Genomic DNA, 24,136 nt, shown 5'->3' on the forward strand with positions numbered 1-24,136 from the left:
ATAGTTTTTTAGCATAAGTCTGTCCCAAATGGATACACTTTTACTAAGAAAGTGTTTGCTATCTCTCTAATGTTCAGATTTACCTGGCCATACTGCATTTTTATTTGCTAAATGTAAGGCTACCCAGAGTTCCCTCCTACCCACCCTTGTCTGGGTCCAGTATAAGGTGGCCTCAGTAGCTTTAGTGCCCCTTAGTTTAAGGTACTCACAGAGCCAGCACCACGGTTGATGAAGCAGAAAAATAGTTGTCGGGGGGAGGGGTCACACTCATGTTTGGCTGTGCCTAACATGGTGGAACCTACTTTTTTTGGAAGAAAACTGGTTTGTCGGGGGTCTCCTCAGAGGACAGGAAGGAAATATCCCCAAATCGTTCCAAGTTTCCCTAACTTGCTTTTTCTTTCATTTTTTTTAAAACAGTCTCCCCATATAGTTCACCCTGGCCTTAAACTCACTGTGTAGCCCAGTACATTAGGGGCCTCAAACTCGCAGTGATCCTCCTGTCACAGCCTCCCGAGTGCTGGGACTACAAGTGTGCTCCACTACCCCAGCTCCTTATTCTTCTTCTTTTTTTTTTGGGGGGGGGGGTTTCCTGATACCGGGAATCGAACTCACGAAGTCGCACTTGCCAGGCAGGCACTGTGCCGCTGAGCTAAATCCCCAGCCCCCCCGGCTCCTTATTCTTGCTAATTTTTCCTGACCACAAAAGAAACACATTCAGGGTGGAAATTCAAACGTCACACAAAGTCTCTTCAGAGGTAACTACTACTAACAGTTTGAGCCAGCGGTGGTGGTGCATGCCTGTAATCCCAGCACTTGGGAGCCTGAGGCAGAAGGATCACTGTGAGTTCGAGGACAGCCTGGGCTACATGTTAAGACCCTGTCTCAAAAAACAAACAAACAAACAAACAAAAAACTCAATTTGATGTGTCTTCCTCCAGATTTTCCCTATAAACTTTTTCATGTATTAATACCTATCACTTCCATAAATAGAATTGCATTGCACAGGCTGTTCTAGAACTTGCTTCTTATGGGATATTTTTTTTTTTTTTGGTACCAGAAATCGAACTCAGGATCTTGCACTTGCCAGGCAGGCGCTTGTGCCGCTGAGCTATAACCCTGACCCTAGAACTTGCTTCTGTTTCACACGGTGTCAAGAACCTCTTTATGTGTGTGTTCTTCCTTCATGTTACTCTGTCTCATTCTTTCTTAATATTTTTGAAAATTTTAACTGATACACAGTAATTTGTACATGTTTGTGTGGCGTTGCAATACATGCATATAGTGTGTAATGATCAGAGCACAGTAACTGGTACATCCATCATCTCAGACACTTGTCATCTCGTGTTGGGAACATTTAAAAAATCTACCAGCTATTTTTAAATATGCAGTTAATTATTGTCAACCACAGTTTTCTTACTGGGTTGTAGAAGATTAAAAGTCATCTTCTAGGGCTGGAAGTATAGCTCAGCAGAACCGCCCCTGCCTGGCAAGCACAAGGTCCTGAGTTTGATTCCCGGTACCCAAAAAAAAAGTCAACTTCTGCCCCTTTGTAGCTCTGGTGATTGGTTTAGGGCACTCTGAGCCTCTTTGAGTGTTTGATGAATGCCGAAATGCAGGTAGACACACCACACATGTTAGTGTGTGACTTGGGGTGTCGCACCTTCCTGGGGCTGAGCTGTTGATGCCTTCAGCTTGTGCCTGTAGTGGGAATGGGTGGGGGTCCCTGAAATGCACCCCAGAGGGGGAAAGACCTGCAGGGGTGTTCCTGTTATTGGCATGGGAAGACCCACACCCCGGGGAGTCTTAGTCAAAGGCACCTGGGCTCCTGCTTCCACTGAGAGACCCTCTGACTCAGCCGGGGGCTCACCTCCTAGCACCCTCCTCAGGTCACCTGATGCCAGCGCTGCCCAGCCCCTAGGCGATGCCGCAGAGAGCCTCCTGGCCTCAAACGGGTTGGGCAGCCTTGACTTCCCGGCGCTGTCCTCCCGACCTGCTCAGTTGGTAGGAAATGCCTCCCTGGCCGGCGTGGTGACAGCAGCGGGAGGAGATCGTGCTGCGCCTCTGGGTGGCTCCCAGCCTCTCGGAGGAGGCCCCAGGTAGAAAGACGGATGCTACTGCCTCAGGTCCCAGCCGAAGTGAGTCTGGGGATCTGGCGGGAAGGGAGGAAGGAGGGCGGCTGAAGCTTGAAGGATGTAAAGGGGTGTGTGTGTGTGTGTGTGTGTGTGTGTGTGTGTGTGTAAGAGAGAGACAGACAGAAGGGAGGAGGGAAGACAGGAGGGAGAGGTGTCTGTGGGTGGGGAGGTAGTCCTAGCTGAAACTACAGGGCTTCTATCAGGGCTCTGGGAGGGAACAGTAGGTGCCTAGAAATGTCTCTGTCTCTGAATAAGAATGGTTTCCCTGGGCTGGTGACAACTGTTCCCCCTTTCCCATCCTCAAGATGGGCTGCTCCTGTGGAGGAGGCTGGACACAGGGATTTCATAAGGTCCCTTCCCTTGAGCTAGCCATTGTCTTCTCCCTGCCTTATAAGTGGCCAGAGGGCCAGGCCTGTTTACGGCCACTCTAAGGAGGGAAGTTTGGGTGGCCACTTTTTCATCCACGTTTCCTCGTTCACTGCTTTGACCAGAGCCCGGCAAACCCTCCGTGGAGGCCCATCCGGGAGAGGTAGTGGTGGTGCAGCCTAGGCTGCGTAGCCAGATGTCCTAGGCTTAAATCCCGAGTATGCCTATGCCGGCGGTGTGAACTGAACGAGTTACTTCACTGAAGCCCTGAGCTCAGATCTGGTCTGTAAAATGGAGATAATACCTACCTCCTGAAGCTGTTGACAGGATTCAGTGAGGAAGGGATGCAAAATGCCAAGCACATAATTAATGTTCAATAAATGGCTGCTGTTATAATTATTTATTATTAGCTCAGCAGTGGTCCCACCTGGCTGGGAAGCCTTTCTAATCCCTCTCCCCCCCGCCCCCAGTTTCCTAAGGCACCAATGGGGATACCTGTAGCAGATAATGCCTAGTATTCTAACTCAGATAGTTTGCACCCAGACTAACACACCTTCCTTGCTTTCTTCTGCTGCTCTCTCACAAATGGCAGCACTCACCAGAGTCAGGGGCATCAGAGGAGCTCAAGGATGGAGAATGCAGGGAACTATGAGAAAGGGAAAGACACAAGGGAAGAAGGGCCGGGAAAGACTGAGACAGGGAGGAGGGAGGGCGGGAGGGAGGTGGCAGTGCATAGGTACGAATGGTGTGGCTCTCCTGAAGCACATAAAATTGAAAGGATGGTAGCAGAAAGAGGCCATCAGTGCGGGGCTGGGGTGTCTTTTGCATTCCTTGAAACCCTGTTTTCCTAGAACTCAGATGAGAAGTCAAACCTCTCTGAGGCAGGAGGATTGCAGCAAGTTCGAGGCCAGCCTGGCCTTATAGTGAGTTCAAAGCCAGCCTCAACTACAAAGCAAGAACCTGTCTCAAAAAAAAAAAAATCAAACTTCTCCTTCTCCCTTGCTCATCTTAAGGACAATGGCTCCTGACTGGGCACCCAGTCTCCCAACTGATCCTAATAATATTCTCTTTATCAGCTACAGGATTCTCGCCCTCTCCCTCTCCTGTCTTTCTCTGTCTTCCTCCCTCCCTCCCCTCCTATCTTCCCTCCCATCACCTTCCCAAGTGACCTTGTGCAAATCATTCCTCCTCTGTAAACCCAAATCTACTCTTCTATAAAACTAAGAGACTCAAGCCGGGCATGGCGGCACACACCTATAATCCCAGCACTCAGGAGGCTGAGGCATGAGGATCGTTGCGAGTTCGAGATCAGCCTGGGCTACAAAGTGAGCTCAATGCCAGCCTGAACTGCATAGAGAGACCTTGTCTCAAAAAAACTAACAGACTCAACCTAATGCTCACAGAAGTTCCTTCTCCCCAGTATTCTCTTATTTGCTTTTATTCTCTTGCCTCTTTGATCCCCACTTTTCAGTTACCTGCACAACTTACGCTACTGATCCTCAGTCTTCCCTTAAAGAAATCTTTTTCAAGAAATGTCTTGTAGACTCTAAAATTTCATGAAGGGCCTTCCTATCACTGCTTATCCCCAGCACTGTCAACTCAGTACTTAGTAAATAGCAGTGCTCAGTAAATATCTGTTGAATACTTGAATGGGCGGATAGATGGATGGACGGATGGGTGGATGGATGGATGGATGAATAGAATTGCTACTATATACTTGTGGGGAATTATAAAATAAAGGGAATGCTAGCAGTTGGTTGGCTTAAGAAAGTCATGTTTAGTTAGATGTTTGCAAGTGTGTTAGGAAATGAAAATAGAGAAACGCCAGAATCATCATCTTAATTTTTATTTATTACCCATCATTTACCTAATCTGTTGTCATCCTGGTCAGTTATTCTGAGATGAGCTGCTGTCTATCAAGGGGTGTGACTTTTTAGTAAAGACATTCGACAGGGGTCTCTAAACTCCCCTTTGGGAGAAGAGGGAGGGAGGACTCAGTCCTCCTTACCAATGACACCTCCCATTTACTGAGCACTTACTGTGTGTCATGTCTCCACGAGTCTGAGAGGAAGGTGGTGCTATTATTTTCAGCCTCATTTTACAGATGGAAAACTGAAGCTCAGACTCAAACAACTCAACCAACATTATGTAAATAGCAAGGGGATTTGAACCCAGCTCCACCATCTGAGTTTTTTACCTCCCCATACACACATGGGGGCCCATGCTGCTCACGTCAGAGATCAAAGCTGGAGACTGCTGCAGAGGTCTTGGGGCTTCCTGCATGGTCCTTCCTTCAAGGGTTCTTATCACCACTTCCACGTATTTTTCCTGTTAGAAGACATTTTCAATTCAGCAAAACAGACTTGGAACCAAGCCAAAAGAGAGGTTCCAAACCATTTGCAATCTTTATAGTTTGTCCTTCCTAGTAGCTCATTTTGTTCCCATCATGTCATCTGTCAGGTCTGGGGGCTGCCACCCAGCTCCATTTTACCAGCGGTCTTTTGTCTGTCATTGATGGAAAAATGTATCAATGATAAGCAACCGTGGTTCCTTCCAAAGAGGCTATTGTAGACCGACTAAGACTGCTCTTGGGCCTGACCACACATCCACGCAGATATTTCCCTTCAAAATTCTTGGCATTTCTGCTGGGTGCATCTTTGACAGTCTCTCCTTCGCTGCCCTGTATAGTTTAAAGCCCACTGTTATAGGGACCCCTTGAGTCAAACAAGAACATGCCACTAGATCACTCATTTATTTTCTCACCGTACTCAACTCCCACTGGCTTTTGTGGCCATTTCCAAAACACAAGAGAGATCCTGTAAGGAGCTGAAAATCTGCCACAGCTGAGGTTAATCAGAAGGTTCTCTGCCCCCGGCAGCCCTATAAAAGGAATCTGAAGAATGACTGAGCCAGGCCTGGTGGGTGTGTGACTACACGAGGACCAGCAGCCATCTGCATGTATAAGTTCTGAGCTTTATTTTTAAGACAGTCATTGTTTTATAGTCACGCTTAGCGCAGAGGAATGCACTCCAGTGGCTGGAGCAAATCGAATGAATCAGTCCACCCCGGCTGAGGAGGGAGGTTGAGGGGTGGTAGCAGACACTTTTCTGAAAAATGGCCTCTTCGAGCGCAGGCCCAACCTGAAGACTGGACTGAAGCTGGCGGTGCATCTTCTTAGCTCCCTCTTTGTCCTGGGTCTTCCTGCCTTCACTTGAGTACCAAACCCGAACCCGGAAGAGGTGAGGTGGTGACCTCAGCATGAGCGCGTGTCATGGTTGAGGTGAGGCATCTGGTATTACAGGTACTCTCTGCACACTTCCTTCCAGCGTCCAAGGTGGCTGAGGCCTCTGAGCTGCCTCCCAGGGCCGCTGTCCGAAGCGCCTGCGCACCTCCTCCTAAGGGGCTTGGGCTCTGGCTCTTAGTTCTGGTTCGATTCAAGTAGGCCACTGAGGAGAAGCGCAGAAGAAGGGCAAGCACACTGGACCAGAGGAAAGGAAGCCACAAGAGAAGGCATAGTGCTTCAGGGAGGCTGGGTAGCAGGTGGGGACAGTGGAAGTTAGGAAGCGGGAGAAAGAGGGGACAGGCCGATGTTCACGTTCCTTCCCTCTCCCTGTCCCCAGATAAGCCCTGCCTTCTCCGAGCAGCCATGTCTGAAGGGGAGAGCAAGGACAGCTCGGGCAGCGAGTGCCCCGTGTGCTACGAGAAATTCCGAGACCTGGAGGGCGCCAGCCGGACGCTGAGCTGCGGCCATGTGTTCTGTCACGACTGCTTGGTCAAGTACTTGCTCTCCACCCGGGTGGATGGGCAGGTGCAGAGGACCATCATCTGCCCCATCTGCCGCTATGTCACCTTCCTCAGCAAGAAGAGCTCCCGCTGGCCCTCCATGCTGGACAAGAGCTCACAGACCCTGACTGTGCCCGTGGGCCTGGCCGTGCCCCTGCCCTCCGGGCCCTCCCCGGACCGTGCAGGCCACACGAACCCCTTGGCCACTTCCCAGCCGGTCTGGAGGTCATCCTCAGGCCAGGGGGCCCAGCTGCCCTTGGACCTGCTGCCCAGCCTGCCCCGAGAGTCGCAGATCTTCATCATCAGTCGCCACGGGATGCCCCTGGGGGAGCAGGACAGCGTGCTGCCACGGCACAGCCTGGCCGAGCTCTCGGAGGTGTCCCCGGCCCCCAGCACCACCCGCTCCTTCTGCTGCCGGTCGCGGGCGCTTCTGCTCATCACCCTCATTGCGGTGGTGGCGGTAGTAGCTGCCATCCTGCCCTGGGTGCTGCTGGTGAGGAAGCAGGCGTGAATGGCAGCACCTGGCAAGACCACAGAAGGAGGCCTGGCCTGAGTGCTGCGCTGGCCGTGGCTTGGGCAGGAATGGACTAGGTGCGCCGACGCTCTGAGGGTGGGCTGAGGCAGAGAGGGGTGTGGGGTGGGGCTCGACTGGCTTTCCCCTTACACACACACACACACACACACACACACACACATCCCAGCAAGGGCTTGGGCAGACAGGGAGGCTGGGGGCTGGAGATCCCTGAGGCTAGAACTGAGCTGAGATGCCCACGTGTGGCTTCAGTGTATGTTCTTGGCCAGTACCCCTCCTCCAGGCTGGAATTGAGCAAGCTGGGAAGACGGCTGGTCACTGCCCTCTTATGGGCACCTTACCTGCCAGGTGACCTCGCTGAAGCCAGGTGGGCCCCCTGGGGACAGAAAAGCCAATGGCAGACCTTGTATGGGCCAGAAATCACACCTAGGATTCTGTCCTTTGCCCTCTGGAACAAGCAGAGGTTGGTTTGGAAGGTTAGGTAATGGTTTCCTGGAATGCTGGCCCCACACATGACCCTCGTAGCCGTCCAGCCCCAAGCCCACCCTGCCTCCAACCCACTGTTCTGGAATGTCTTCCCTGAGTGAGAGGCTGATCTCAGGGCCAGTGGCTCAGGAAGAAGCAATGCAGAAGGAGCCGCAGAGAGCGCAAGAGGCAAACAGGATTGTTGACCAGAGGCCCAGGTCAGAGGAATGACCACAAACAGAGCTGGAGCTTTTCCAGAGCCCTCCAGGCCCAAAGAGTGGGCCAGATTTTGAGGCTTGGGGTTCTCCAGGCTGGAGCAAAAGGCAGGGAGAGGACGCTTGACAAGGTGAGACCTGAGTCACCTGAGAATTATGTGGGCAAATTAACCCCTGAGGGCTCCCGCCTCCCTCCCTGCCCAAGTCCTCCTCCCCATGACCCAGCCACTCATCAGAGGCCACACTAGCCAGGCCAGTTTCCCAGGCAGATTCACAGGCTGAGCTGGGTGAGGAAGGGTGGGAAGGAAAACAGCTGTGCTTGTCAGGGACTCTGCTGTCTCAACAAGTGCTGAGAGCCGGGTGCTGTGAGCTGCTCCCCACCAGGGCCTATTTATCTGGGGACCATAACTGAACCAGCTGGGGACCCTTGATGAGACACCCGAGAAAAGCCTTGGGCGGGGTTGAACTGGGCTCCTCTGAGGAACAACTATTTGGGAGCAGTTATTGGCTGTAAACTGAGGCCCATAGTCAGTCAAGGCCTTATGACACTAGAACAACAACAGCAGAAGCCCCAGGCCAGCACCCCAGGGGTAGAGCAGCTGAGCCCCCACAATCTGTACCTCCCCTTATCGAAGTTTGCTATCTGGCTGTGGCTGCACCATTTGGAAGTCATTACGGAGCGGGGTCTACACCACGGGATATTTATGACATGCAGGGGGCTGTCTTAAAGCACGGACTTCCAAGACCAGAGAAGAGAGCAGGTGCTACGGGGGAGGGCAGGATTCAGGGACAATATTTATTATAGGAGCAAAAATAATGTTAACTTCACAAAGACTCTAATAAGTCTGTCTTCACCTCAGCCAGGCTGCTTTAAACAGTGTCATAAATTTCTAGGGACCTGATTTGAGTCTTTTCAACTGCTGTTGTGTCTGCCAAGGGTTTCTTTCCAAAGACCCACAGTGTTTGCATATCCTTTACCTCGCAGATGACACTTCTTTTATTTTCAAAGAATGTCAAAAGCTATTTTTTAAATAAAAGCTATGTATTTTCTCAAAGATCCAGGGACATTGTAATGTATGTGGGAAGCTCCAGGTTTGGACTTATAGGATAATTCATGTTAAATGAAAAAGACGGTTTAAAAACAGAAACGGAAATGGCCCTTAAACATTGATTCAACCACCATTGTAAAAGAAATGCAAATTAAAATTTCTGCTGGCATTCTGTTTTTTACCCACTGGCTCGTCAAAACTGCTGAAGCTGATGGGAATTGATGGGAAACTTTTATCAAGGGAGATTTGACATTATCTATCAGAATTTACACTTTGACCCACAAGTTCCTGTTCTAGAAATATATCCTATACATACATTTGCACATCTAGGCAGTAACGTACATGACGTTACATAATTTCAGCATTCTTTGTTGTAATAAAGGATTGGAAAAACCCTAAATGTTAATCAGTAGACAATTAGTAGCTGGACATGACAGTGCACACCTATAATCCCAGCACTCTGAGAGGCTGAGGCAGGAAGACCACAAGTTTGAGAGGCTGAGGCAGGAAGACCACAAGTTTGAGCCCAGCCCGGGGAATTTTTCAAATTAGGAAGACTCTGTCTCAAAATTAAAAATTAACACAAAAGGCTGGGATGTAAATCAGTACGAAGGCCCTGGGTTCAATCCTCAAAACAATAAGAGAAAGGAAGGACTCTAGGGGTGACACAGAACATCCCTGATATACATTGGCAAATGTGAATAAGCTAGGTAGGAAAGAACGGGTACCAGATATTACAACTTATGTAGAAAGAGGAGGAAAGGATAATTTATATTCTTATTTGCTCATTTCTGCAGCAAGAAATTGGGAAGATACACACAAAACCAATAACAGTGCTTATCTATGGAGGGAGATGAGAAACTGATAGGATGGTAGAGTTTTCATTTCACCTTTTATGCTTTCCTACTTTGAAGCCAAGTAACTATAGTTTTTATTGAAAAATTAAATTGAGGACTGAGGGTGTAGTTCAGCTGCGGAGCCTGTGCTTAGCATGCACAAGACCTTGGGTTCAGTTCCCAGTGTGTGTGCATACACACACACAATGACTCAAACTGAAAAATATTAGAAGCTAAAGATAGCTTCAGGCCAGGTGTGATGGTGCACGCCTGTAATTCCAACACTCGGGAGGATGAGGAAGGAGGATTGTTGTGAGTTCGGGACCAGCCTGGGCCACAAAGTGAGCTCAAGGCCAGTCTGACCTACATAGCAAGACCCTGTCTCAGAAAGACACACACAAAAAAAGATAGCTTCAGCATACACACCTGCTGCCTGGTGGGAAGACTGCCCCAAGATCATTGAGGAACTGCCAAACCACCGGCCCTGCGCTTCAGGAGCATCAAGGTACTAGTTCCTGGGCTGGTTTATCTGGTTAGAGGTATGACATCTTATGCTTAATGTGTTCCCCATAAGTCAGGCAAGAAGTTTAAGCTTGATGACCCTGTTCTGTGCACTTCTCTGGTCCCCATCATTTGATATGTTCATTTTGATTCCCCTGTCTCTGTCTTTGTTTTTCCTTTTTAAATAAAGTTTTTTTGCTTTAAGCAAACACTTTAGGTGAGGTCACTGGAAGACGATAACATCAGGTAGAGAATGACAAGTAGATAGCTGGCTAGGTGAATAGATAATAGCTACATAGACAGAGGGAAGGACCCTTGAGGTTAAATCTAAACTCTCCTGTTGTTCTCTTCCTCCCCTTCTCTGGAGGCACCCAGGCATTGTGTACACACACACACACACACACACACACACACACACACACGCTGCTACCTTCCATAGGCACATGAATCTTTTACTCCGATACATACTTGCAGTCTCAGCATACCAGGCAAGTTTAAGGAGTCCCAACATTGCTGAATGGGCACCAGAGCACATGTCTCCACCTTGTCCACCTAGCTTTCCAGAAAGTTCGAAGGTGACTGCAAAGACTTCCTGGTCCCTTACTTCATGTGAAGTGGCTCCTGCTATGTCACACATACACACACACACACACACACACACACACACACACACCATCTTCTGGGGGACAGGTTGTTATGCTTCTTCACTGAGATGACTGACTCCTTCCAGGCAAAGTGTTCCTTCAGAGGAGACTGGATCTTACAGATCTTGGAATCTTCAGCCTAATACAGAATTTAGTAAATAGTAAGAACTGGGTATAAGGTAAAAAAAAAAATTTTTTTTTTTTAGTATTTTTGTTTTTCTTTGCAGACAGGGTCTCACTATGTAGTCCTGGCTGGCCTTCAATTCACTATGTAGCCCAGACTAGCCTTGAATTTTCAGAGATCCTCCTGCCTCAGCCTCCAGAGTGCTGGGATTACAGGCATGGTGCCACCAAGCCCGGCAAGATAAATATTTATGTAATGCATGTCTGCATATATGAATGAATGAACGGGTGGATGGATGCATAAATAAATGAGTATAATAGTTTGATGTCTAGAAAAAAGTTTAGTTCACTTTAGGTGTGAAATCTGGATATAATCCCTGCTTTAGTGTGTCTGAGGGCTCCACAGAATGATCCTAACGAGCCAGTCTAAAGGATCTTTTTCAAAGCAGGTAAAAAGTGTGTAGGGAAAAGAGGCAGCGAGGGCAGCCAGACTGACGAGGTTACAGAGCTCGGGCAGGGTGGAGCCGAGAAAACCAAAAGACGCTGGTTAAGATAAACAGACTATAACTAGGCTACTGGAAATTTGCATCTCTGGGTACGATTTGTAGCTCAACAGTTTTCTCACTACATAAAGTGGCCACGCTGTCCAAACAGTGGCCGACGATTTATCTTGATGATTCAGTGTTAGGGAGAGACAAAGGGGAAAGGAGACCCAGAAAAGGCAGCAAAATGTCTGTGCAGATGGGAATTGAGGAAATAATGCGAACCTTTTGTAGGAAGAGAAAGTGCTGAAAGAGGTCTACAGGAGGAAGCATCCTACAGTAGTCATCCCACATGGTCTAGCGGTTAGGATTCCTGGTTTTCACCCAGGCGGCCCGGGTTCGACTCCCGGTGTGGGAAGATTGTAATTTTGAAGAGATGTGGTGGCGCTCGCCCGAAATCTCAACACTTGGGAAGAGGGGACAGAAAAATCCCCTCTCTCCCGCTAAAGGACTCCCTTGGTCTACCTAGTGAGTTCACGCAGCCAAGACCCCGTCTCAAAACGCAAAGTCAAAAGTGTGAAGCCGAACACGCGAGAGAAGCAGTGCAGGAAGGTGATCTCTCTGGCTTTCCAGCGTTCAAACAAAACAGCTCAAGCAAGGAGTCCCAGGCAGCCCTCTGCACGCCCGTCATCCTTTGACCCCTTGGCCCCTCTTCTTCCGGCCACCCGTTCCCTCAAGCTATTCTCTCACTGCCTCCTGGGGCTCATCCTAACCTCAGCTCCGTGCAGGGTGACCTCACAGCAGAAGTGTTTCCTGAGCCCAGCGTCCCTCTTCTGCCCAGAAGCGCCGATGCATCGGAGGCAGCTGGCTCAGCAAGCACCGTTCCTGTGGTGCGTGGTCCCAGCCGGGCGGGTTCTGAGGTCGCCTCTCCTGACTAGACTCCTGCGCGCTCCTGCATGGAGGACTCAGACCGGTGGCTCCACGTTCTAGCGCAGAGCTGGCCCGGGCAGGATGCTACATAGGCATTTGTTAACTAGACTTGCAGCCTAGAAAACCTCACCGAGTTTTCAGTTACAAGTGAAAACTGAAGCTCTTGCTCTTTCCCTCCCAGCGTGTTTAAGAACACAATTGTTCTTGTTTGCGTGTGCGCGCATGCGCGTGTGCTGTACTGGGGCTTGAACTCCGCGTGGCGCTCTACCACTGAGCTACATCCCCAGCCCTTTTTATTTTTCACTTTTTGGGAGGTTTTTTGAGACAAATTTCTGTAGCCCAGGCTGGCCTTGAGCTCGAAGTGATCCTCCTGCCTCAGCCTTCTGGATGTTGGGATTACAGCACCATACCCAGTTTATTTTATTTTTCTTTTGAGATAAAATCTCACTAAATCACTTCATCTGGCCTTGAACTGACAGTCCTCCTTCCTCAGGCTCCCAGCAAGCAGGATTCTCTAGAGGTATGTGACTCCATTCTTGGCAACATAACTATTTTTAAACCATGAAAACACATTCTTCTTAAAAAATTTTATTCCTTATTAGTCCATGTTTGCAGCACCTAGATCACATTCCTCCTGGGGAGTTGGTACTTTTACACAACATATTTCAATTCTTTCTTCTTCCCTCCCCATTCCCTTCCTCCTCCCTCCCTCCATCTTTTTATTTATTTATTTTTGGTCTTTTTGAGACAGGATCTCACTATGCAGTTCAGGCTGGCCTAGAGCTCACTTTGTAGCCCAGGCTGGTCTCAAACTGGCAACAATCCTCCTGCCTCAGCTTGCTGAGTGCTGGGACTACAGGCACATGCCACCACACCTGGCTCTTCCTTTCAACTTTTGGTCCCCTTCCCTTCTGCAAAAGATCTATCTCCCTGTTTCCTAGTGTCTATCTTTTATTTTGTTCTTTTATTTCAGGTTTCTCATTTAAAAAAAAAAAAGTGCTATTTAAGCTTGCCTGTCTGATGTACTTCACTTAACATTATGGTCTCAAGGCACATCCATTTTTCTACAAACGACTCATTTATCCTTCTTTAGGACAGAGTAGTACTCCATTGTGCATAAATACATTTTTTTATTCACTCATCTGTTGAGGGACATATAAGCCACCTCCAAAATTGAGCTATTATTATGCTGCTAATGTTTATATGGATATGTATGTATCACTGCAATATGATGCCTTTAATTCTTTGGGGAAGATACCTAGAAAGAGAAAAGTTGGGTCAAATAGCATTTCTATTTTTTTCTTTATTTGGGGGGGGGGGACAGGGTTTCACTGTGTACTTTAAGCTGGCCGTGAGCTCACTATGTAGCCCAGGCTGGCCTCGGACTGCTGGCAATCCTTCTCCCAAGTGCTGGCACCAGAATTTCTATTTTTGGCCGCCATCTTGTAGGAATGAGAGGAACGCCCGGTTTAGAGCAGTTTCACCTGAGGTCTCTGGGCAGTGTCGCTTCCATGCATACACAGTATGGGGAATATCTTCACGAACCTCTTCAAAGGCCTTTTTGGCAAAAAAAAAAAAAAAAAATGCACATTCTCATGGTGGGCCTGGATGCTGCTGGGAACATGATGATTCTGTATAAACTAAAGCTTAGTGAAATTGTGACCACCATTCCTATCATAGCTTTTTTTTTTTCCCCCGGTACCGGGAATTGAACTCATAAGCTTGCGCTTGCCAGGCAGGCACTGTGCCACTGAGCTAAACCCCCAGCCCCTCTACCATAGTTTTCAAAGTGGAGACTGTGGAATATAGGGCATCAGCCTCATCGTGTGGGATGTGGGTGACCAGGACAAGATCAGCCACTGTGGGCCACTACCTCCAGAACACCCAAGGCTTGATCTTTGTTAGTGGACAGCAACGACACAGAGCATGTGAACGAGGCCTGAGGCTCAGGAGGATGCTGGCTGAGGAGGAGCTCCAGGATGCCGTCCTCATGTCTGCCAACGAGCAGGCCGTCCCCGACGAGATGAAGGCAGCTGAATTCCCAGACAAGCAGGGGCTGCGCTCTGTATGCCCCAGGAATTGGTACATCCGGGCCACCTGTGCCATCAGCGCGGATGAGCTCTGTGAAGGACCAGACTGGCTGAACAACCAGCTCTGGAACCGGAAGTGAATCAGAACTCCCTCCCCACTTTCCTCTCTTGTGGCAAACGTGGGATCCTGGGGTCCAGAGCGCCAGAAGCCAGCTCCATGGGTGGGTCACAGCGCACACCCATGCAGATGCAGCCTGCGGCTGGCTTGTATTTAGTGTAAAGTTTCTGCTGGGGGGCCCCACCTGCCTGTGTGAATCCGGGTGGGAAGGAGCTTCCTCCCTCAGCCTGCAAGGGTCTACTTTTTTCATTTGCATTTTGATGAACCCTGAGGAAGCTGGAGCTGTTAGATTTATCTTGGGGAACCTTCAGAACTGGTTTATTTGGTGTTGTGGAAGTCCTTACTGCTTTCAACACACAATTAGTAATCAACCGTTTTGTACAGTTGTTTTCGGTTTTCATTTTGAGAAGCACTGTAATTATAGCTGTTAAAATAAAGTCGCTTAACTAGTAAACATTTTGTTTTTATTTTTCTTTCCTTTTTTTACTTGTTTTTAGGAATCTCCACACTGATTTCCGTAATGGCTGTCCTAGTTAGTTTACATTCTCACTAACAGTGGAGCAGGGTTCTTTTTCCTCTGCAGCCTCACCAGCATGTTATTATTTGATTTCTTGATGACAGCCATTTTTCTTCAGTTAGAGAGAATCTCAGTATTGTTTTAATTTTCATTTCTCTAATGGCCAGAGATGTTGAACATTTTTTCATGTATTTATTGGCCACTTGTATTTCTTCTGAGAAGTGTTTACTCATTTCAGTTGCCCATTTTTTGATTGGGTATTTTGAGGACTCTAATTCTTTTTGAGTTCTTTATATATTCAAGGTATTAGTCCACTGTCTGAGGAACAGCTGGAAAAATTTTTTCCCATTCTGTAGGTTGTTTTACCCCAGTTGATTGAAAACACATGTTCTTTACTGATTCTGCTGTGAACCTTCAAACATACAGTTTCTCATCCTTTGATTTGACCCTGCAGGTTCCAACAAATTTGGGCCACATACAGAGTTATCAGAGGAGCTGGGGAGCCTGTCTGCTTGGGTTCAGCTATAAACTAAGGGTCTTTCCACTTCCCTGTGGATCAGTTCTCTCATCTGTAAAAAGGGTTTTGGGTTTTTTTTTTTTTTTCCCGGTACCGGGAATCTAACCCAAGACCTTGCACTTGCCAGGCAGGCGCTGTGCTGCTGAGCTAAATCCCCAGCCCCTCATCTGTAAAATGGGGACAATAATAATACCAGCACCCACAGGACCATTTTGTGGATTAAAGAAGTTAATAATGTAGGTGGGCATGGTGGCACACGCCTGTAATCCTAGCAGACTGGAGGCTGAGGCAGGAGGATCACTGAGTTTGAGGCCAGTCTGGGCTACATAGCAAGTTCAAGGCCAGCCGGAATTTCATAGTTAGATCCTATCAGAAAAAAAAAAAAAAAAAAAAGTTAATGTAAAGGGCACAGAACTGTCCTTAGCATGCTGCAAGTATCTACATCTTATGCATTATTATGAAACGTGTCACCTGTCCGTTTGATACCTGTATTACTCATTCAACAGAAATCGATGCCTGAGAATCCCATACCTTGCTTCCCCCAGATGCTGACGTAAGGACAACAGGCAGAAACTCAGCGCCCTGATAAAGAAAATGCAGTGTTTACACACTATACAGCACCATTCTGCCACAAAGGGTAAATCTGAGTCATTTGTAGAAAAACGGATGCCCCTTCAAATCAGACACACAAGCTTACACATCGCATGGTTCCTCTGATCTGAGAAACCCACAGTACAAACAATTCAAAGCGCAAAACAAAAAATAGATAATAGGAAGCAGCGAAATATAGATCTGCACATGCGAGGGTGATAAGAGATGGGGGCAGGAAGGGAAAGAGATGAAAAATGAATTGATGTTTTACCTAGCAGCACCCCACGATGAATGTAATCGTTATGTACTGCAGCCAAGCGCTAATAAAAACTTTAAAAATAAATCAGTGCCCTGGACGTCGCTTGGCAACTCGTCAGAAACGCGGGTTCTGAGCTACTTCCGCGGGTTGGGAAGATCGGTGGCCCCAGACCACCGAAGGCTCTGGTCCGCAGGAGCCACATGGGAGCTGGGGGGCCAGGGTACAGTCAGCACCACCCCGGCAGGGGGCGCGGGGCTGGAGCTCCTCACTGACCCCACGCCGGGGTCTCAGCTCTAGGTAACCCCGGTGACCCACCCGCCGGGGACGGCCGCCACCCGGAGGGCAAAAGTAGGACCTGCCCTTTCCCGGCTAAAAGGGCGCCTGCCGCCTGGCACCGGAAAGTGAAGGGGTGCGGACCCTTGGGGCTGCTTCCTCCATCATCCACTAAGTAGTCACAACGTGAGAATCCCAAGCCACTCTTCCCCAGGTCGCCCCTTCCGAGAGGATTCAGCAGGGCGCCCATTCCTCGAAAAGAACTTGCAGTTCCCCTCCGAGTCACCAGGTGACCCTAGTCATCAATTTCTTTCTCAGTTTCCTCTTCTCGCTGAAATCCCGTGCCCCTCTTCCTCGAGAGACGTCGGTCTCGCGAGGTTTGTCGAAATTTACAGAACCGGAAGCAACGTGTAGACCTCTTCCCTTTTGCGGCCATCGCTGGATTTGGTACCGGTGAGGATTCGCGGCGTAGAGGCGCGTGTAATCCGCAGCCATCCGTCCCTGGGCGCGGTGGCTGTCTACGCGGAGAGTCTCGAGATCCTCCTGCTGGCCCGACAGCAGCCCGGGAGGGGGGTTGCAATGGTTTCAACCTGTATTTCCAGCTCTAGGGTCCGCCTCTAGAGCGGGGAGGAGGCATAGATTGGGATCTCGGAACCAGGGCCAGGAGGAGAGGGAGTCTGTGGGGAAAGGAGTGAAGTCTGAAGTGTAGCTTATAACAAACATGTTAGACTTTTAGATTTCAAGGGTCACTTGTTAGGCCGTTCAGTCTAAGATGTTTGATGCAGTTACAGAGCGTGATACCTTCCCTGAGCACTTTAAAGACGAGACTTGAGTCATTTGAGTCTAATTTTTTGTTTCTTAGGCAAAATGAAGTTCAATCCTTTCGTGACTTCAGACCGAAGCAAGAACCGTAAAAGGCATTTTAATGCACCTTCCCACATTCGCAGGAAAATTATGTCTTCTCCTCTTTCCAAAGAGCTGAGACAGAAATACAATGTTCGATCTATGCCCATCCGAAAGGATGATGAGGTTCAGGTATGTATCTCCGTTTGTTCAGATTGTCTTGATGGAACCTCGCATGCGTCGTTTAGAAGAGGGTTTGCAAGCGTCAAAGACCAAAGTGTGCTGCTTTGCAGCGCTTTTGCTTAGCACAAGTCAATTTCTTAAAGCATCAAATGCAGCCTTAATTAAATGAAACAGCACGACAGGCACCCAAACAGTTGGAATTATTTTGTCAATGTATTTGGTCGTTGAAGAGTCATGAGGCCCAGAAAAGAGCATAGTGTGATGTGATTAAATTTACTGGTAAATAATTTGCCATATCTACGTTAGTAAGAACTCTGAACGCTTCTTAGGACTATCCTGCACCTGGTGATTAATTCAGATAGTCCCTAATGCAGCTGTTAGCGATTCTCCAGCTTTGGCTAAGATCAAGCGTGGTATCTAAGGCAGCTGTTAACTGCCTCATTAGTGTTACTTTATAGGGCTAATGTCCATTTAAAGAACGTGGAACCAGTTGCTAAAAGGAGCAGTAGGGGTTGAGAACAGCCTCGGCTCCCTGATTTACTAGTGTTAAAATTGCCAGTAGATCTTAGAAGCAGTCATCCATTTTCAAGATATGCGAGCTAGTCACTGAGATAGTGTGTTCACAAGCACCCTGAGTTGCAGGCTGAGGACCACTACAACTCTTGGCTGGCCTGGAACCCTTTAGGGAAGAACTGATGTACTCATTTAAGTACTTGTTGCCCACGCTAGTACTGGCTTGAACAGTTAAATGGGTTGTGAGTTAAATACCTGTGGCCTACCCACGCAAGATGGCACCTGCCTGAGGCAGGAGGATCGCTGTGAGTTCAAGACCAGCCTGAACTACACAATGAGATCCTGTCTCCAAAAAATAAAACCAAACAAAAAAATGTGTGGCCTATTGTTGTCTTTGGGATAATTTCCTGTCAACTTTCTACAGAAAGGTTCCCAAGAGTTGGCTCTCATTTAACCTTTTGAAAAACCTGCCGTTATTAATGGCCATCAGTTGTAAGAATGCCCTGTCCATCGCTTAGGTTGATGCAGGCATGGATTATTTAGAAGATTTTTAAAGCCAGGAATAGAGTCAAGCCTTTTAAAATTGGAAGGTCCTTATAATAGAGTGAAAATTGGAAGGACATCTTATAATAGAGTGAATGGTATGTAAATGATAGTTTCTGATTTACAAGGTTAATCTTGTTCTTTGACCCACTTATTTCTGTTATTTTTGAACTTAATTTAGGTTGTACGAGGACACTATAAAGGTCAGCAGATTGGCAAAGTAGTCCAGGTTTACAGGAAGAAATATGTCATCTACATTGAACGGGTGCAGCGGGAAAAGGCAAATGGCACAACTGTCCATGTGGGCATCCACCCCAGCAAGGTAGGTGTTTTGAAGAATGCTTGAGAGAGAAAGAAATCATGACCGTTATTCTTAGCCGATCTAATTGCACCCTGAGAAATGGTCCCTTGTTAGGTGTGTTGGGAAGCATGTCTTAAAGAAACATGATATTTGTATTGAAAATTGTAATACTTAAAATGTTTCTGAAATCACTTTTTAATGTTTGGAATCAGTAGATCAACAATCTAATCATTGACAGATTTTAAAATCTCAGAAATAGGGTAATTATAGAATAGCCAGATGTGGTGTACACCTGTAATCACCACTCAAAAGGCAGAGGCAGAAGGATCGCCCTGAATTCAAGGCCAGCCCAAACTACATAGTGAGACCCTGTCTCTGAAAAAATCAAAGAAATCGTGCTCCAGCCTTGTTTGGTTTTGTGTGTTCAGTGGAATCAAGTAAGCAGAAAAGGAGCTTTACAATTTTATGAAGTAGATTATAAACCATTTTCAGTGGAAAAAACTTGAAGCTGAGAGGTTAGATCCCGTGGGTAGCAGTTAGGTCTAAGCCAACATAGAAAATCTGGTGATTATCATAGCAGACATTTGCTTCAACAAAATTAAAATTACTGACAATTGACAAAATTATGGCCTTTGTTTTCACGCTGCTACTTGTCTTCTAAGTACTTAAAAATGTATATTTACTGTAAAATACTAGGGAAGGGATTAGGTCCTATGTTGGTGCTATACCTAATGTTCAGCCTACAGAAAAGTCAGAGGTTAGAGTGAAACACTTGTGTGTCTTTTACCTAGAATTCTTTGTTAAAATTTTGATAACCTTTTCTTGACACCTCAGAGAATTGTGTCACATACTTTAGTTACATTAGTATGCATTTCTCAAGAGCAAGGACTTTGCCACTATCCTATAATCATTTTTGCCTCTTGCCACTAGAACAGCTAGTGTTGAGGTTGTTAGTACGATGAGTGTCCTTAGTCTTTTGTAGTATTTCTTAGTGCAGCATGTAACACAGTTGATCTTTGAGTGGCTTGGTAGTATTGTTATTCCATTCTTAGAAATTCAGATATCTAGGAGCGGATGGTTCCAGCACAGTTTTTCCCCCTGAGCTTTATACTCGATAACTCATATCAGTCAATAAAAAAGTCTTCACACTACTGTCACACTTTATGCAAACTCCTGTCTGCTTGTTACTGTCAGGGTCAATTGTAAGACCTTACCTAGTATCCCTTTCACCAGCTACTAGTTGACTATTCTTGCATTCTACATGCCCCCTTGGCTTCCTTGGTATTCCTAAACCATGCTGCTACTCAGTACATCTGCTGGTTGGCAGCGTTACCTGGTAATTTGTTTGAATTATAAATTCTAGGTTCACAAGCCTTTGAGGTGGAATTGGTGGTTGTGACCTAGACAATTCCAGGTTCACAAGCCTTTGAGGTAGAATTGGGGGTTGTGACCTAGTCAGTACGATGTTGTGTGCTTTTTGTTATTTTATGATACTGAGAGTCAAACCCAGAGGCTTGTGCATGCTAGGCAAGTGCTTTACCAAGTCCTGTCTTTGGACATTTAACTTGCTGTTCTCCTTGGATAGGTTCAGCCCTTCCAGTTTCTGTTAAAATGTAGCTTTAGCAGTAAGACTTTGCCTAACCGCCTAAAATAGCCCTGTTCCTCAACCTTCTCCAGTTGGCTTATTTCTCTTAGCAAAATGAAGCACATTTACTTGTTTTCTGTCTCACTGTACCAGAATATAAGCTTTGTGATCTTGTGTTTTGATCAGCATGGCTATATTTCACGCCCCTTCTACCCTTTGCTTTCCTTCTTAAGGCTGAAATACCCTACTGTATGTACTTGAGGATTAGATTGGGGTTTGGGGAGGGTTTTGAGACAGGGTCTCACTGTGTAGTTCAGGCTGGCCTCAAACTTGTGATCCTCCTGTCTCGACCTCTCTCACCACCACCACCACCACCCCCCCTACCATACCGGGAATCGAACCCACGACTTTGCGCTTGCCAGGCAGGCGTTGTGCCGCTGAGCTAAATCCCCAGCCCCTGTCTCGACCTCTTGAGTGGAGGGATTACAGGCATCCACCCACTAATTGTAAAATTTTTCATTCACAAATCAGACCTGCATGTGCAAGCACCACATTGTCTCACTACTGTAAAACCTGAAAGAGTTAATTTAAACTTGGAGGTATGATAGACATTGTGAAATGCTAGGAAAACCTTCAAGGGTAAAGGACAACTGGGATGTGGGAAAAGAGAAGGAAGAGGAGAAATTTTGTATGTATGTATATACAAGATAGTTAACATAGCTGTTCTACTGTCTTCTATTTCTTTGCTGAAACTGTTAATGAGTCCTTGATTGATCAATATTGCATGTTTATCTGTTTTCATGAGAAACCACTTTGAAGATATCAATATGTAATACAACAAGCATTGTTAATTTCCTACCACTTCATTTATAACTCTGTATTGTCTGTACTGTTCTTTTGCTATTTTGTAAAAGGTTGTCTGTCTGTTAATGTTTTACTCCTTTTATTTTTAAAATTAAAAAATGAAATAAAATTTTTCATAGATATTTGCAGTACATAATGAATATATTCATCATAGAGAGTTAGTGCGTGTACGTACCACATCTCACCTTCCCCTTTCTCTCCATCTCTTGGTACCCTTCCCTTTTTTAAAAGATCTATTTTCCTGTTGTCTATTATCTGTTATTTTGCTTTGTAATGATTATACGTCAGGTTTTTCATCAGAAACTGCAGTGTTTAAGCATGTCTTGTTTTGTTGTTGCTGTTGTTTTTGAGACAGGGTCTCACTATGCAGTTCAGGCTGGCCTTGAGCTCACTTTGTAGCCCAGGCTGGTCTCGAATCCACAGTGATCCTCCTGCCTCAACCTCCCAAGTGCTGGGATTACAGGCGTGGGCCACCACGCCCGACTAAGCATGTGTCTTATTTCATTTTACATTATTGTCTCAGGATGCATCCATTTTCCTACAAGTGACTCAAATGTATCCTTTATGGTAGAGTAGAACTCCAGTGTATATAAGTACCACTTTTTCTTTGTCCGTTCATTTGTTGGTGGATACGCAGGCTGCTTCCAAGGTTTTGCTATTATGGATTGTGCTGCCATAAATGTAGGTATGCAGGTGTCACCGTAATGTCTCTAACTGGAAGATACCTAGATGAGAATAGCTGAGTTGAATAATTTCCAATTTTAGAATTCTAAACTGCACAAAACAAAAATATTTGTATATGACCTGGTTAGCTTGTAAAATTTTACTGTAAAAAGAGGTTAGGTTCTATATGAAGCACAGAAGAGACTGAGAGAAACTGCTTGCCTTGTCTTTTCCAGTTGTTGCTAGAGCCTTACTGAGCACTTTGAGTCAGGTTTGACTTGAGGGGCTCAACTGTAGCTTCTAGAACTTTGATGAGAGTTAAGTACGGTAATCTTACACATTTAGGTATCCACTGCCTCGGGTTTGGGAAAGGAACTGGTCATCGGGCCTTTGTGCTGGCAATTATTTAAAGCTTGGGAGTGTTTCTGTTTTTCTGCAGGTGGTTATCACCAGGCTAAAACTAGACAAAGACCGCAAAAAGATCCTGGAACGGAAAGCCAAGTCTCGCCAAGTAGGAAAGGAAAAGGGCAAATACAAGGAAGAAACCATTGAGAAGATGCAGGAGTAAAGTCCTCCTGTGTGCAGCTTGAATTAAAAACTTTAAAATGAAGCTTCTTTGTTCTGTTGTGCTTTGGACACTGGCTGTTGTCCAGTGGCTCTCACCTGTTTGTCTTTCTCTGAGTCTGGAAAGGGAAGCTCAGGCGATACTGGCTTTTTGGAGGTAGCCATTCTTGTGGCTGAATTCCACTATTGAAAAATACTGTTTCAGTGGAATTGATCTTTCACATTTGAGGATCAGTTCTTCCATACCCCTCAACACAACAGTTTCCTGAAATCCAGGCACATTGTTTTTTTAACTTGGTTTTTGCTACACCAGGGATTGAGTCCAGGGCCTCAGTGTCTACTGAACTCTACACCGCAACGCCAGTTTCTTTCTTCATAATAGGCAGAAGCATAGGAAAGGCAGTTCATCTCTTGGACTTGTCTTCTCCCTAATGGGCTTACTCTGTGGACATAGAGTATAAAGTTTTCATTGTATAAAAGTTTACTGTGTCATTGAATAGAAAGTCTTCCTTAAATGAGAAGCACCGGACCTGCTGGCACACACCTGTAACCCCAGCATTGGAGAGGCTGAAGAAGGAGGATACCTGCGAGTTTAAGGCCAGCCTGAGCTACATGGCAAGATCCTATCTCAAAACAAAATGAGAAGCTGCTGTGGCTGGCCAGTAGTATCTAGACCACAGCTTTGTGCTGTTCCTCTAGAGTGAGAAGGCTCAGGCTTTGTGAGCTACCCCTCAGGCTCCTGTACCTTAATTTTTACATTAGTCCAAAACCTAGCAAAATTAGGGGTTACAATGTACAAAATGAAATGTACCTGTAAAATTCAAGCTCTTGGTGCTGGGCGTGGTAGCACACACCTGTAATCCCAGCACTTGGGTGGCTGAGGCAGGAGGATCATTGAAAGTTGAAGACCAGCCTGAACTACATAGTGAGACCCTGTCTCAAAAAAAAAAACAAGCTGTCAGTAAAGTGTGACAGCAGTTGAGCAGTTAGTACTGCCAAACGTTAGGTTCCTCTAAGCTGACAGTGCTGAAGGTAGTTTACATCCCAAACAGGAAGCATTTATTTTGGCTGTTTTGCAATAATTAGGGAAGTGGGAAAGTGACTTGTTTCAGTCAAACACACCTACCTATGCCAGCGATATCCCAAAACCCAGTGTCTGTAAAGTTCTGGCTGGATGTGGTCCTCAGTAGAACGACCCCAGGATTCCTTAGGGTCCTGGCGCCTGGGGGCAGGGCTTCCAGTGCAGAGGGCGGACACTTAGGAGCTGTCTGGGTTGTCAGGTCAGGAGGTGAGGCAGTGGTTGATGGGCAAGAGGTGATGGGCTTTCGCACGCTGCGGGTCCTTACACATCTGTCACCTCGGTAACCTACAAAACCACCTGGATTCAACATTCTGTGCCCCTTCCTGAACGTGCAGGGCTGCTCATCTAGCACTGAGCGGCCGGCTGCCAGCGCAGCCAGGCGGTGGCAGCCAAAGCTGCCTAACCGAGATGGCACCAGAACTGGGAGCCCGGAACAAGCGAGCTTCTGTGTTGGGTGGAAGGTGGAGGAACCCTTGGCCTCAGTCACAGTAAATAGAGTCAGCCGTAGCGCTGCACAGCCTCACTAACAACCACATACCTGTAAGCCATGTGTTTGACAAGTGTTTATCAGTCACGAGGGGATACAGGTAAGTAGAAGCCTTAGCCCTTGCCTTCTAAGTTCTGTATAGCTAA

At 46.9% G+C, this 24,136-nt stretch overlaps 2 protein-coding genes, 1 non-coding gene and 1 pseudogene across 4 annotated transcripts; all 4 read left to right on the top strand.

Moving 5' to 3' along the window:
• The first annotated feature begins 1,967 nt into the window (after positions 1-1,967).
• Positions 1,968-8,704, top strand: Rnf222 (ring finger protein 222). Of its 2 annotated transcripts, none has more exons than XM_013522027.1 (3): positions 1,968-2,135; positions 5,632-5,778; positions 6,119-8,704. In XM_013522027.1, the coding sequence occupies exon 3, from the start codon at positions 6,145-6,147 to the stop codon at positions 6,790-6,792; it is 648 nt and encodes a 215-aa protein (XP_013377481.1). In that variant the 5' UTR covers positions 1,968-2,135; positions 5,632-5,778; positions 6,119-6,144; the 3' UTR covers positions 6,793-8,704. The 2 variants fall into 2 exon arrangements, with proteins under 2 accessions (XP_013377481.1, XP_005399467.1); XM_005399410.2 differs by having other exon boundaries at positions 5,632-5,737.
• A 2,770-nt stretch (positions 8,705-11,474) lies between these two features.
• On the top strand, positions 11,475-11,546 carry Trnae-uuc. The gene has a single exon. It is a non-coding gene; the product is annotated as a tRNA-Glu (tRNA).
• Positions 11,547-13,499: 1,953 nt separating this feature from the next.
• Positions 13,500-14,660, top strand: LOC102017756 (annotated as a pseudogene).
• Positions 14,661-16,713: 2,053 nt separating this feature from the next.
• Rpl26 (ribosomal protein L26) lies at positions 16,714-22,468 on the top strand. Its single transcript, XM_005399411.2, has 4 exons — positions 16,714-16,816; positions 17,226-17,398; positions 18,627-18,767; positions 22,298-22,468. The coding sequence occupies exons 2-4, from the start codon at positions 17,231-17,233 to the stop codon at positions 22,424-22,426; spliced, it is 438 nt and encodes a 145-aa protein (XP_005399468.1). The 5' UTR covers positions 16,714-16,816; positions 17,226-17,230; the 3' UTR covers positions 22,427-22,468.
• The last annotated feature ends 1,668 nt before the right edge of the window (positions 22,469-24,136 follow it).

Source organism: Chinchilla lanigera, unplaced genomic scaffold (assembly GCF_000276665.1).
Source record: "Chinchilla lanigera isolate Chin_1 unplaced genomic scaffold, ChiLan1.0 scaffold00066, whole genome shotgun sequence".
Classification (NCBI taxonomy): Eukaryota; Metazoa; Chordata; class Mammalia; order Rodentia; family Chinchillidae; genus Chinchilla; species Chinchilla lanigera.